Source organism: Ochotona princeps, chromosome 26 (assembly GCF_030435755.1).
Source record: "Ochotona princeps isolate mOchPri1 chromosome 26, mOchPri1.hap1, whole genome shotgun sequence".
In the NCBI taxonomy this organism is placed as follows: Eukaryota; Metazoa; Chordata; class Mammalia; order Lagomorpha; family Ochotonidae; genus Ochotona; species Ochotona princeps.
In genome coordinates this window covers 7,627,666-7,640,421 of record NC_080857.1, presented here as the reverse complement: position 1 = coordinate 7,640,421, position 12,756 = coordinate 7,627,666, and the positions used below count along the sequence as shown (strand labels likewise).

The 12,756-nt window shown below is 49.4% G+C and overlaps 1 protein-coding gene across 2 annotated transcripts in view; it reads right to left on the bottom strand.

Moving 5' to 3' along the window:
• PPP4R3A (protein phosphatase 4 regulatory subunit 3A) overlaps positions 1-9,794 on the bottom strand; it is a 44,599-nt gene extending 34,805 nt beyond the window's left edge. Inside the window, exon 1 of one of the 2 annotated variants that reach the window (XM_058655613.1) lies at positions 8,873-9,794. In XM_058655613.1, coding sequence (XP_058511596.1) covers positions 8,873-9,014 — 142 coding nt within the window. In that variant the 5' untranslated portion in view covers positions 9,015-9,794. The remainder of the gene's footprint in view (positions 1-8,872) is intronic. The other variant, XM_058655614.1, reaches the window with a different exon arrangement.
• Positions 9,795-12,756: the final 2,962 nt, after the last annotated feature.

The following is a 12,756-nucleotide window of genomic DNA, read 5'->3' as shown; positions in this document are numbered from 1 at the left end:
CCGCTAGGCCACTGCACCGGGCCCTAAGACTGGTAGATTTTTTTTTTTTAATCAGGAAGGAGATTTAGTTTTTTTTTTTAATCAGGAAGGAGATTTAGATTTTTATCTATTTTTATTGGAAAGTGAGATATGCAGAGAGGAAGATCTTCCATTCACTGATCAAGTGGCTGCAAGGGCCAGAGCTAAGCCGAGCCGAAGTCAGCAGCCTGGAGCCTCTTCCAGGTCTCCTACACGGGTGCAGGGTCCCGAGGCTTGGGCCATTCTCCACTGCTTTCCCAGCCACAGGCAGGGAGCTAGATGGGAAGAGGGGCTGCCAGGATTAGAACCAATGCCCAAAAGGGATCTCAGTGTGTGCGTGCGCAGAGAGAGGACAGCTGTTAGACTACAGTGCTGGGCCCTAGGGGAAATATTTGACAAAGAAAAAACAAACAAAAAAACACACAAAAAAACAGATATTTGACAAAGTTAAAAGACTCGTACACCCACAGTTTATGGTATAGCTGTGTTGTGGGAAAAACCACCAGGCACGGCACCGGAATCCCACATGGGTGCTGTGTCCTCGCTAATCCAACTCCCTGCATATGACCTGGGAAGAGCAGTGCCAGATCGAGTCCAGCCTTGGGTGCCTGCCACCCTCTTCGGAGACCCAAATGAAGCTTCTGGATACTGTCTGGCCCAGCCTTGATCCCTGCAGCAGCCATCTGGGAGGAATGAGCCAGAGAATGGAAGGTTTTTTCCCTAACTCTTGATAATACAAGCTACCAACAAGCCTGTGAAAAGATGCTCCCCTATTAGTCCTCAGGGAAGTGGTAGTCAAAACTACCAGTCAGACACTACTCCACACTGACCATGGGCAAACAGAGACAGTGACAAGTGAGTTTCAAGTTACCTTTTTAAAAAGAAATAATTTGATACAATGTTCCAAGATTAGAACAATTAGGAAAGAAAAACCACAACCTGAAGGCTTAAAGCATTTCTTAGCTAAAAAAGGAACACACCAGAAGCACTCAATACTAGCAAATCTGAATCTTCTTTCCTGGGTAGTTCAGCTTTCAGACACGTCCCTTGAGGAAGTCCAGCTCTTTCCCACACCATATTTACAAGAGATAGAAGGCTGTAGACGCTGGATACAGCAAATAGGTCTTTCAGTTTGGAGATCAAGTAAGTTTTTAAAAAATCAAAAACAAACCTACTTGTTTTTATCACATTTTCCCCTTTGCTATTTACTTACTTTTATTGGACCATTTACCACATTTCTTGAATCAACTGAAAAAAATCAGTTGAGTATCAAAGCAAATTAACACAACCTCCTTCGCAAACAAATGTAGTTTTATCAGGTGCTATACCTAAGGTATACAAGAAATAGTAACTGTACCCTAACTCAAGGGTATAGAGAAGTAACAAGAGTTCTACTCTAGGGAGAGGTGTTACACCTTGTCGTCCTCACCCCTCAACAGAATCCTTTCTCCTACACTGCCACTCCCTGCCTCCCAGGCATCACAGACAAGAGGTCAGTCTCACAGAAAAGCCACTGCAAGATCAGGAAGGAAAGGCAACCAACCAGTGAGGCCTCCGGCAAAGGCTTCCCTGAGGCCTGCACACTCCCGCCTAGCTACACAAGCTCCAAGGAGTTTAACAACTGGTATTTATGCATGTACTTCCTCAAAAACAAACAAACAAAACCCCCACACTTCAGGGCACTCTTAATTCTCATTTATTACCACCAAGATCAGCAAGGAGAGGGCTATTTATCTTCATTCACCAAACATTTCTTTTTAAAGATTTATTTATTTTTATCAGTCAGATACATAGAGAAGATCTTCTATTCCATGATTGACTACCCAAACAGCCCAATGGCTGGAGCTGATCCAAAGCCAGGAGACTGGAGCCTCTTCCAGGTCTCCCACACCGGTGTAGAGTCCCAAGGCTTTGGGCTGTCGTCTGCCGCTTTCCCAGGCCACAAGCAGGGAGCTGGATGGGAAGTGGGGCTGCCAGGATTAGAACCGGTTGCCATATGGGATTCTGGTGCGTTCAAGGTGAGGGGACTTTAGCCACTAGGCTATCATGCCAGGCCCTCTTTTTTCTAACATTTATTTTTATTGGAAACTCAGATATACAAAGAAGAAAACCTTTTGTCCGCTGATTCACTCCAAAAGTGGCTGTAACTGAGCCAATCTGAACCCAGGTGCTTCTTCCAGGTCTGCCATGTGGGTGTCAAGGCTTTGGGCCATCCTCAACTGCTTTCCCAAGCCACAAGTAGGGAGCTGGATGGGAGGTAGAGCTGTATATCTGCCTTTCCAATGGAAATAAATAAATCTTATTTTAAAAAGCATACATTTGGGCCCGGTTCGGTGGTAGTGTAGCAGCTCAAGTCCTTGCCTTGGACGTGCCAGGATCCCATATGGGCGCCAGTTCTAGTCCCAGCAGCTTCACTTCCAATCCAGTTCTCTGCTTGTAGCCTGGAAAAGCAGTCGAGGACGGTCCAAAGCCTCGGGACCTTGCACCTATGTGGGAAACCTGGAGGAAAGTTCCTGGCTCCTGGCTTCGTATCAGCTCAGCTCTGGCCACTGAGGCCGCTTGGGGAGTGAATCACCAGATGGAAGATCTTCTTCTTTGTCTCTCCTCCTCTCTGTATATCTGACATTGCAATAAAAATAAGTATTTTTTTTAAAAGGCACACATTAAAAAAAAAAAGGAAGGAAGGAAAGTGCTCATGGGGATGAGCGATGGCACATCAGGCAAACCTCTAAGTACAAGCAGCCTGAATAAGGCACCAGTTTGTGTTCTAGCTGCTCTACTTCCTATCCACCTCACTATTGTGGCCAGGGAAAGCAGGATGAGCTCAAGGCCTTTGTACCCTCACCCATATGGGAAACCTGGAAGAGGCTCAAGCCGGCCAACGTGGCCACTTCGGAAGCGAACCAGCAGTAGAAAGCTTTTTCTTTTTTTATAAGATTTATTTTACTTTTTTTTTGGAAAGGCGGATATACAGAGGAGGAGAGAAAGAGAGGAAGATCTTCTGGCAGATTGTTTACTCCCCAAGCGGCCGCAATGGCTGGAGCTGAGCCAATCCAAAGCCAGAAGCCAGGAGCTCTTCCGGGTCTCCCATGTGGGTGCAGGGTCCCAAGGCTTTGGGCCGTCTTCGACTGCTTTCCCAGGCCAAAACCAGGGAGCTGGATGGGAAGCAGGACCGCCAGGCGCCCCCCCCCCCTTTTTTGAAAGCTTTTTCTTTCTCTCCATAAATCTGATCTTCCTTTCCAATAAAAGTTAATCTTAAACAACAACAACAACAACAACAACAAAAAAAAAAAACACAAAAGAAGGTCCTAGCTCCAGATCAGTTTAGCTCCAGCCACTGTAGCTACTGGGCAGTGACCCAGGGAATAGATCTGTCTCTCTGTAAATCTGCCTTACCAATAAAATAAGCCCTAAAGTAAAAATAAAAAGGGAAAAAGTGTTGATTTTAAACTTCTGTGGGCCTAGAGTGATAGCTCAGTAGCTAAATCCCCACCTTGCAAGTGTCAGGATCCCATATGGGCACCGGTTTGGCTTCTGCTCCACTTCCCATCCAGCTCCCTGCTTGTGGCCTGGGAGGGCAGTAGAGGACAGCGCAAAGCCTTGGGAGCCTGCACCTATGTGGGAGACCTGGAAGAAGCTCCTGGCTTTTGATTGGTTCAGCTCTGGCCTTTGCAGCTGCTCAGGGAGAAAACCAGTGGATGAAGATCTTTCTGTCTCTGCGTCTCTCTGACTTCTCAATTAAACAAAAAAATTATATAAATGAAAAAGATAACTTAAAAAAAAAAAAAGGAAATGAAGGCTCAGGAAGCAAACTATGGTGACCTGGCAACAGGCAGCAGCCAGTGGGTCAAGCCTCCGTAACACTCCAAGCATCACAACCCCCAGGGCAGTCGACAGCACTCCACCTGCGTGTTACCATGCTCCACAGCGGCCATCAGGCTTTTGTCAACACAGATCTACTCATTTCCTATAAAGCCGGTGCACACAAGAAATGTTTTAAAAATAAGCTATTTAGAGCAAAACACTTCCTCCACTATTGACACTAGGCTCTTCTTGGTAGCTAAGTAAACACGTGCAATGCTTACTGTACAGAGGTTCTAACAGTACTTACTAACAGCAAGCAACGGAACAGAAACGCCGACGCTCTCATGCTCTCACCGTGCAGTCCTCCCACCTCCAAAGAGTTTTCCATGCACAATAGTCTTTCTTTTCCAATTACAGTAAGAGGGAGACCCACCTTTAACCAAGAAACCATTCTATCCACACAAGGGCAAGATTCCAGTTTTAACATCAACTCTATTTCCATGTATCTCATCCTCTTCATGCTTCAAGTCACAAATAGATCAGTTAATAAAATGTAAAGAACATAAAAATTGGGCCCGGCGGCATGGCCTAGTGGCTAAAGTCCTCGCCTTGAAAGCCCCGGGATCCCATTGGGCGCCGGTTCTAATCCCGGCAGCTCCACTTCCCATCCAGCTCCCTGCTGTGGCCTGGGAAAGCAGGAGAGGACAGCCCAATGCTTTGGGACCCTGCACCCGCGTGGGAGACCTGGAAGAGGTTCCTGGTTTCGGATTGGCACGCATCGGCCCGTTGCGGCTCACTTGGGGAGTGAATCATCGGACGGAAGATCTTCCTCTCTGTCTCTCCTCCTCTGTGTATATCTGGCTGTAATAAAAAAAAAAATGACTAAATCTTTTAAAAAAAAAGAACATAAAAACTGAAGATAAAAACCAAGTAAAAGAACACTACTCTATTTTTAAGCACATTTATTTAATTGAAAATCAGAGTTAGAGACAGAAGGGGGAAGGGGCTGGCGCAATGGCCCAATTAGCTAACCCTTCCCTTGCAAGCGCCACGGGTACACTATGTCAAGATGCCAGTCAATACTATTCCTAATGCATGGATACCGTGTTACGTACAAACTACTCCTCACTGTGCCGAGAAATTCCAACTGAACTTTTCTGTATTAATGCTAGAACGAGCAGGTGCAGGTGACGAAGAAATGGAGCCAGGGCACAGAGTTCAGCAGCCTCTTGTTCCCTACTGGAGCACCAGTTCACACCCCAGCCGCTCCCTCGCAGGCACTAAGGCAGCTGCAGCGGACTGTGGCCCGGCCCAGCTCCCGGATGTTGCAGACATTCAGAGGAAGCAAACCAGGAGATGGCAAATCTCTCTTTCAAATAAACACATCTTTAAAAAAAATGAAACAGAAGGATTTGGACACAAAATGAGAGGGCAACAAGGGTCAACTCTAACATTCTAGCAAAGCCAACAGGATGGAATTTTGCAGACTTATAGCTTTCATAAAACCAGAGAAATCAGCCCTTAAATATTTTGACAGCAGGGAACTACAGGTGAGGAGGCAAGGCAGGAAGTCAGCTGAGCAGCTGGGGGAGGGGTGTCCCTGTCCCGATGGCATGGCACACTTGGCCCGGGACCAGGAGGGCATGCTTCTCTGGCCCCATCTGCACTGCAACAGAAGGCCACAGGCCCTTTCATTTAGAAACCTCCTTCTTGAATTTCACTATGTAAGCTCCTCAACCAAGAACTGAGCCTACAACCTACAACTGAGATAATACAGCCCCTTTTCCTCAAATAAGCAGGTACTTTGAAATGTCTGTGGAAACCAGTGTAAAAAAAATTATCTAGGTGCAACACAATCCTTGCAGGACTCTGACAAACACTGTGAGTACTCCCACAGATCTAATAATGAAAACATTGAAACTTCCTAGTCCCTATTCTCAGGTTCAAACTAGAGATAACTTAAAATTACTAAGCAACACAGTAGCAGAAAACATCAGGCTGGAAAGCTGAGACCCCAGGGGCTGGTACTGCACGCTACACTGGAGGGCAGGTTCCAGTCCCTTTTGCGCTGCCGCACAGGCCCGTGACTGGGAGAGCACCCGTCTCCCGTCTGGCCAGGAAGGCTGGTAAGGCCTTGGGGGTGGGGTGGGGGGGTGAACCCAGGAGGGAAGACCTGTCTTGTCCTGTTTGCTACTTTGTCTGCCTTTTAAAAACATAAGTTCCTTCAAAAAGAAAAAAGAGCACCAGGTCACACACACCAGGCAGAAAACACACACCCACCCACCGCCCCCAATGAAGACGGCTTTGGGTAACTTAGTTACTTTTCCTGAAAGCATCAGAAACTGTCACCCCCACCTATTTCACAAAAGTGCAAATATCTAGCACTGAATTAGCTGAACTGTGAAATAACCTATTTCTAAGATGGGCAATTAACATATCACAAGTTAATTAATTTTACAGGCTACAAATATTTTTAAAGCATTAAGAATCTTGTTATCCTAGAAATCTGAAAAATTGGAAAAAACGTAGGTAAAAGTAGTAAGTTAGCATTTACATAATCTCTGATTTGAAATGACCAAAAAACAAAAAGAAAAAAGCAACAATTTAAGTTTCTCTTGGATAAATGATTCACTCTATGGAAAATCAGAAATACTTTCCCAGCTTGCTCATCACAGTAAAATCCTCAATTATCCTATAAACATAGAGAGATAAACTGTAATTTAAAATATCTTTAGGCTAAAGTTATTTTCATTTTCTTCCTACTAAACCTTGAGGCTAAGAATAAAGCGGCAAGTGTTAGCAGTAAGAAACACAGGATCCTAAAAATCACTTAAAAATGCTTCCAGCACTCATTTCCCAGGACGGGCGAGGCTTTCCTTCGGCTGGACCACCAGCCTGCCTTTCCCGGGCCTCGGGTCCTCGGTTTCCTCATCTGTGACACAGCTACTAATACGACCGCCAGGATGCAACTGCAGGAATCGCCCACAGCACGCAGGAGGCTTTCCACGAATTCCATTTCTATTTGGAGTTTTCCAGTTGGGAAAAAAAGTGCTAACCATCAAATTAATATCTGCAACAATGCCTCGCAAATGTCAAAATCTTCCCAAGTCCATTCTTTGAATTTTTATTTTTCCTTAAAACTTAAATTTGTAAGAGAAAATTAAAATTCAGTTCAGTTCAGTCCCCTTTTCCTGTGAGAGAAAATCAAAGCCGTGCTGGTTCAGCCTTCAACCTGCTCTACTTTCTTCAGGCCCCTACCTTCCAAAGCAGTCAAATGCAAATGGAGAGAGGGGAGGATTTTTTCTTACCAGCATGCTAGGCGATGATGATTCCCTATGACATTAAGTCTTAGAGCTTAAAAATACTTTAAATCAGAACTTTACATAGCAAATTGAACTAAAGCATAATAATGTTCTACATACTATTTTAAAATGTTTTCAAAGCTTCGTCTCAAATGTGCTTTCAGCTCAAAAGTTAAACGAACCTAAAAGCCCCTATTTTCCAGGTCACTATTAAGTTTTCCAAATGTGCAAACTGGAAAGGCAGAAGTTAGATAACAGTCCCAGGACAGAAGTGCGCTCACCTGGACACTCCATCTGTATTTTAAGGCAAACAGCAACTCTGTCTCAGAAAGATTCAACCAATACATCAAAACCTTGTCAGGGGCTTGGCGGCGTGGCTTAGTGGCTAAGGTCCTCGCCTTGATCCCATATGGCTGCTGGTTCTAATCCCGGCAGCTCCACTTCCTCTCTATCTCTCCTCCTCTCAGTATATCTGATTTTGTAATAAAAATAAAATAAATCTTAAAAAAAAAAACAAACCTTGTCAGTGCCCCCAAAAGGAAAGATTTTTTTCCTTCAGTTTTAAGTTATCATAAGTAGTCTGATAATCTTTGGCAAACACATTCCAAATGATCATTTCAACATAAATGGAACATGTATGTTCCTAGAGTCTTTAATTACAGAAGGCCTCGTCTTGCTTGTTTTCCACAGAATTGGAGTCCTAGGTAGAATTCAAAGGAGAATTCCTCCAAGCAAGTTTGTACCCATTCAGACATCGGACTACACCAGCAATCAGCAGGCACATGACGGTCCTGCGAAGCTAGGCCAATCAAACCAGTGAGAGATGGCCATTTCCTATTAAGAAACAAATATTTTTGAAAACAGCACTACCCAACCTCAACATTTTTTTAAGTGAAATGCCCAAAACATCACAAAGTGAAGAGGCAATCCCTGCTGTTTAAGTCTTTAAAACGTGAAACCTGCTGAGCCCAAATACCTGGTCTTTGGACCTTGGTGGAGGTTTCCAAATGTGGGTAGGACAGCACTCACTGAAAAAGTTTCAAAACTATGTGCCAACTTCTCCCCACCTGTTACTTGACTCTAACCCTGCACGTGCATAAAAAGCCGTGCTCACAAGGAAACGATCCCGCCTCTGCAGGCCATCTACCCACGCCAGCCAGAGAGTCCACACTGCAGGGTGCCAAGCACAGCACCCCCCCACACCAGGGCAGAAGAGTACTTTCCCTGCCGAGGAGCACGGGGCTGCCAACCCGCAGCAGGATCTGAAAAAATGTAGCAAAAATGAGACAGAACAAAAACACACAGGCCCCACCACAGCCACCACAAACCCAGGCATAACGCTCTCCCAACGAGGGGAAGGCTGCTACCAACTTTCTAAGCTCGCAGCAAAGTTTCACGCCTCCTTTGCGAATGGGTGAACTAAGGCACAAGATGGGACTCGTTGTGTTTCTCTCAAGGTCACACCGATGCTCCCGGTTCCGGGTCCCGGGACTCCCCACCCTTGGGCAGCACGGATCCAACCTTGCGGGGGACTCTACCCGGTACTCCACAAGCCCCTAGGCACCGACGGAGCGCTCCCGGGGGAGCTCCTGGAGGAGCAGGGGATCCCCGCGGCCCGGCCTTCCCCCAGGTCCCCGAGTCTGCGTTTCCACGAGCAGAGGACCCCCCCACAACCCGAGCCCAAGCCTCCCCCCTAAGGATCCGGGGAGTGCGGGGGTGGGGGTCCAGGGCGGCGCCGCCGCACTCACCGTCGCTCTCGGCCCTGACTAGCAGGGACATGCCCTTCAGCCGCTCCACGTAGCCGGACGACACATGCCCGGTGCCCCGGTCGTCCCACTGCCGGTCCTCGTTGAGCGTGTAGACCTTCACCCGCCTCCGGGTGTCCGTCATGGTGCCGCCCGGGGAGGGAAGAGGCCGGGGGCCCCGCTGCAGTCGCCCAGGAAAAGGGCTTGGGAAGATGGGGTGGGGGGGTCCCCGGAGAGAGGCGGGAGGGCGCCCGCAAGCAGAGGGCTCCCCGGCCTCACTGCCGCATGTCCCGAGCTCCGGGCCGCCGCCTCCCCCCGCACTCCCGGGCTGCTATTGTCCAGGCCCGGCGAGCCCCCGGCCGCCCCGAGTCGCGGGGCGCGCAGCGCTTCCGAGCCTCCCGCCCGGCCGCCGCAGGACCTCCGGGCTCGGCTCTAACACCGCCCGGCTCCCGCCTCCGCCATCATCTCCGCCGAGCCGCTTCCCGCGCCGCCGCCGCCTCCTCAGGCCGCCGCCGCCGCCATGTTTTCCTTCCTTGTACCTGGCCTTGCCACCGCGGCGCCGGCGGCTTCGCTCTGCTCCCGCGGTTTCCAACGTCCGGGGCCGCCTGGCGCCCGCTCGTGCCGCGGCGCGCTGCCGCCGCTCTGTGGACAGCTGCGGAGGCCGGCCCCCCGGCCCTCCCCGGGCGTCCGAGCGCCTCGGGCTGCTGGAAGCCGCGCTCCCTGCGCCGCCGCCGCCTCTTCCGTCTTCCTCACCGAGCCAAAGCCGCCGCCATCTTGGTTCGCCCCTCAAAAGCGGCGCGCGGGGCCACCCGGGCAGCAGCTGCAGGGGCGGCCCGTTGGCCCCACCACTTAAAGAGACAGGAGCGGGGCGGGCGGGCGCCTCGCCGCGGCGGAGGCCTCGGCGGGTGGCGGGCGGCCGGCCGGCGGGAGCGCCGGCAGCGGAGGAGGTGGGACTCGGGTCGCGCCGGTGACGGCCCCGGGCTGCCTCGCGCTGGCCTGCGCGCACCGTCGTACGAGCGCGGGGCGGCGTGTGCGTCCGTCGCGCCCTGTGTTCGTCATCAGCCGGGCCGCGGGCCTCGGAAGGGGCGTGGAGCCGGCGGGGGCCGGGGCTCCCGGAGGCCCGCGGGCCGGTGTGCTTTGGGGGCCGGCTTCCTGGGAACGCGGTCGCTGGGCTTTTCTGGGCGGTGTTGGTCCCCGGGGACGTTCGCAGCTCTCGCTTCCCGGGCCTTTCCCCGTGATTGCCGGTTCCGCACGCGGGACACCGTTCTGACTGTTGCTGTGCGCGGAACGACCACCTTTTTAAGGGGCATGGGACTTGGATCCTGTGCCCGGGCCCCAGTCCGTCCTGTCTACCAACAACCATTGAACCAACGCAGTTTAAAATTTGAGAGTACCAATGGACATGTAATTTAAGAAATGTTCCATTGTGGTGTTTTCTTTTCCTCCCCCCCAAAGTTGTATTTATTTTAAAGTCGGATTTACAGAGAGGAGAGACAGGAATGATCTTCTGTCCGATGATTCACTCCCCAAGTGGCCATAACAACCGGAGCTGAGCTGATCCGAAGCCAGGAGACTCTTCCAGGTCTCCCACGTGGGTGCACGGTCCCCTAAGCTTTGGGCTGTCCTCCACTGCTTTCCCAGGTCACAGGCAGGGAGCTGGAAGGGAAGTGGAGCAGCTGGGACCTGAACCGGTGCCCATATGGGATCCTGGCACATGCAAGGGCTAGGACTTTAGCCACTAGGCTACCACGCTGGGCCCCCATTTCGATATTTTCAGACTATTGAATAATCAACATAAAATTGCTAATGAGAGACATTCCCCACTTCTCATGTCCTTATCTTTTGGCCTCTGCTTAGATGCTCACTTGTTCGCCCCCAGCACGATGATGTGTGTGCAGGTCTCATGAACATAGGAGTGAGGAAAGGAGATTAGCACACGCAGGCTTTTACATGTATGCATTTAAACAGAACATTTCATCAAGAGGAAGTAGAGTGAAAAGTTGCTTCCCGGCCCCCAATGCCTGGTCACGGCAGGTTCAGGAGCTTGACTTAGCTGCGTGGCCAGGCACTTTGCAGCCCACCTGTTGTGTCCCTTTCTGGGTCCCCAGCTCGCAGGACACCAACTGGGCTGGCAGTTTCCATGATGTCAAACCTGTCACTTTTAAAGCGAGTGTTGGGTGGATTCCTCCTTCACAGCTTCAAACATCAGTAAGTGCTGGGGAAAACCAGTGTAAAACTCACGGCTTCCCTGTCGAGCTGGAAAACCACGGAGAAAAGCTGCTGCTCTGCCCTAGAAGTAAAACCTACGATTTCCAGCATCAAGGCAGGAAAGCAGTTTTGTCTATTTGGGGGGCAGGTAAAGTGTCTTTACATTTTTCCTGTGTTAATCCATTTTTGGGCTTTACTTCAAATGGAACATGAAATGGTTTGTGGAGAAGTTATACTTACAAGGTAAATAAAGCCTGAGGAATTACGTTATGGATATAAGAGTGGATTTAAATGAGCTGTTTAATACAATGTTAAATTCTCATTAGAAACTGAAACCAACAAGAAGATAGATCTATAGCCTGGGGAGAGAAAGCTGTTCACATGGCGTGTCCTGGTCAGGGACCAGTGGGCTAAGGCAGGCCCACTGTTGGTTGGTCACTGCCGGGCAGGACACTCTTGGGCAGGAGTCCACAATCAGAAATACAAACAAAATTTGTTCCTCGTGGTAGCCTAGTGGCTAAAGTCCTCGCCTTGCATGTGCCAAGATCCCATATAAGCACTGGTTCGTGTCCTGGTGGTCCTGCTTCCCATCCAGCTCCCTGCTTGTGACCTGGCAAAGCAGTCCAGGACAGACCAGGGCCTGGAGACCTTGCAATCGTGAGGGAGACCCCCAAAGAAGCTCCTGGCTCCTGGCTTCAGGCTTCAGATCAGCTCAGCTTCGGCCATTGCAGCCACTTGGGGAGTGAATCATTGGATGCAAGATCTTCTCTGTTTCTCATTGTGGACTCCTGCCCACAAGCATGGGGGAAGTGGAGCTGGACTTGAACCAGATACCTCAATGTGATGTAGTTGTCATCATCCTTTTCTTAATGGCTGGATCTCACAGTTGTTCCTTCAGCCTTTAATTGATGGCATGAGGCCCACTCAGATTCTTGAGGGTCAATTTCGTGGCTTCAAACCAACTGATTACTTCTACAAATGCCCCTATGGCAATATCTAGATTAGTATTTGGTTGAATAGCTGACTACTAGAACTTGGCCAAATTGATACAACATTAAGTAGGGTACTCATCCAGCTCCCTGCTTGTGGCCTGGAAAAGCAGTTGAGGACAGCCCTAAAGCCTTGGGACCCTATACCCATGTGGGAGACCTGGAAGAGGCTCCTGGTTCTTGGTTTTGTATTGGCTCAGCTCCAGCTGTTGTGGCCACTTGGGGAATGAATCAATGGATGGAAGAACTTTCTCTCTGTTTCTGCTTCTTTCTGTATATCTAACTTTCCAATATAAATAAATAAATCTTGAAAAAAAAAAGAAGTAGGGTAATAGGGCAGGCATGTGATACAGTGGGTTAGGCTGCCACACCTATGTCCCATAACAGTGTCTGGAATCAGTGCCACCTGGCTTCCAATCTAGTTTCCTGCTTACGTGCCCAGGAGGCAACAGGTCACAGCACAGGCAAGACCTCAGTGGAGTTCCTGCCTCTTGGCTTTGGCTTAGCTCAACCCTGTTGCAGCCATTTTGGGGGAATGAACCAGCAGATGAAAGATCTATTACTTCGCCTTTCTAATTAAAGTTAACATTTACAGTAGTAAATAAAATGTTTTAACATGTTGTCAATCACATTCCATGCTCAAATGAGACTCTGATCAAGAAAATTGCTGGGGGCTGGGGAGAGCAGTGA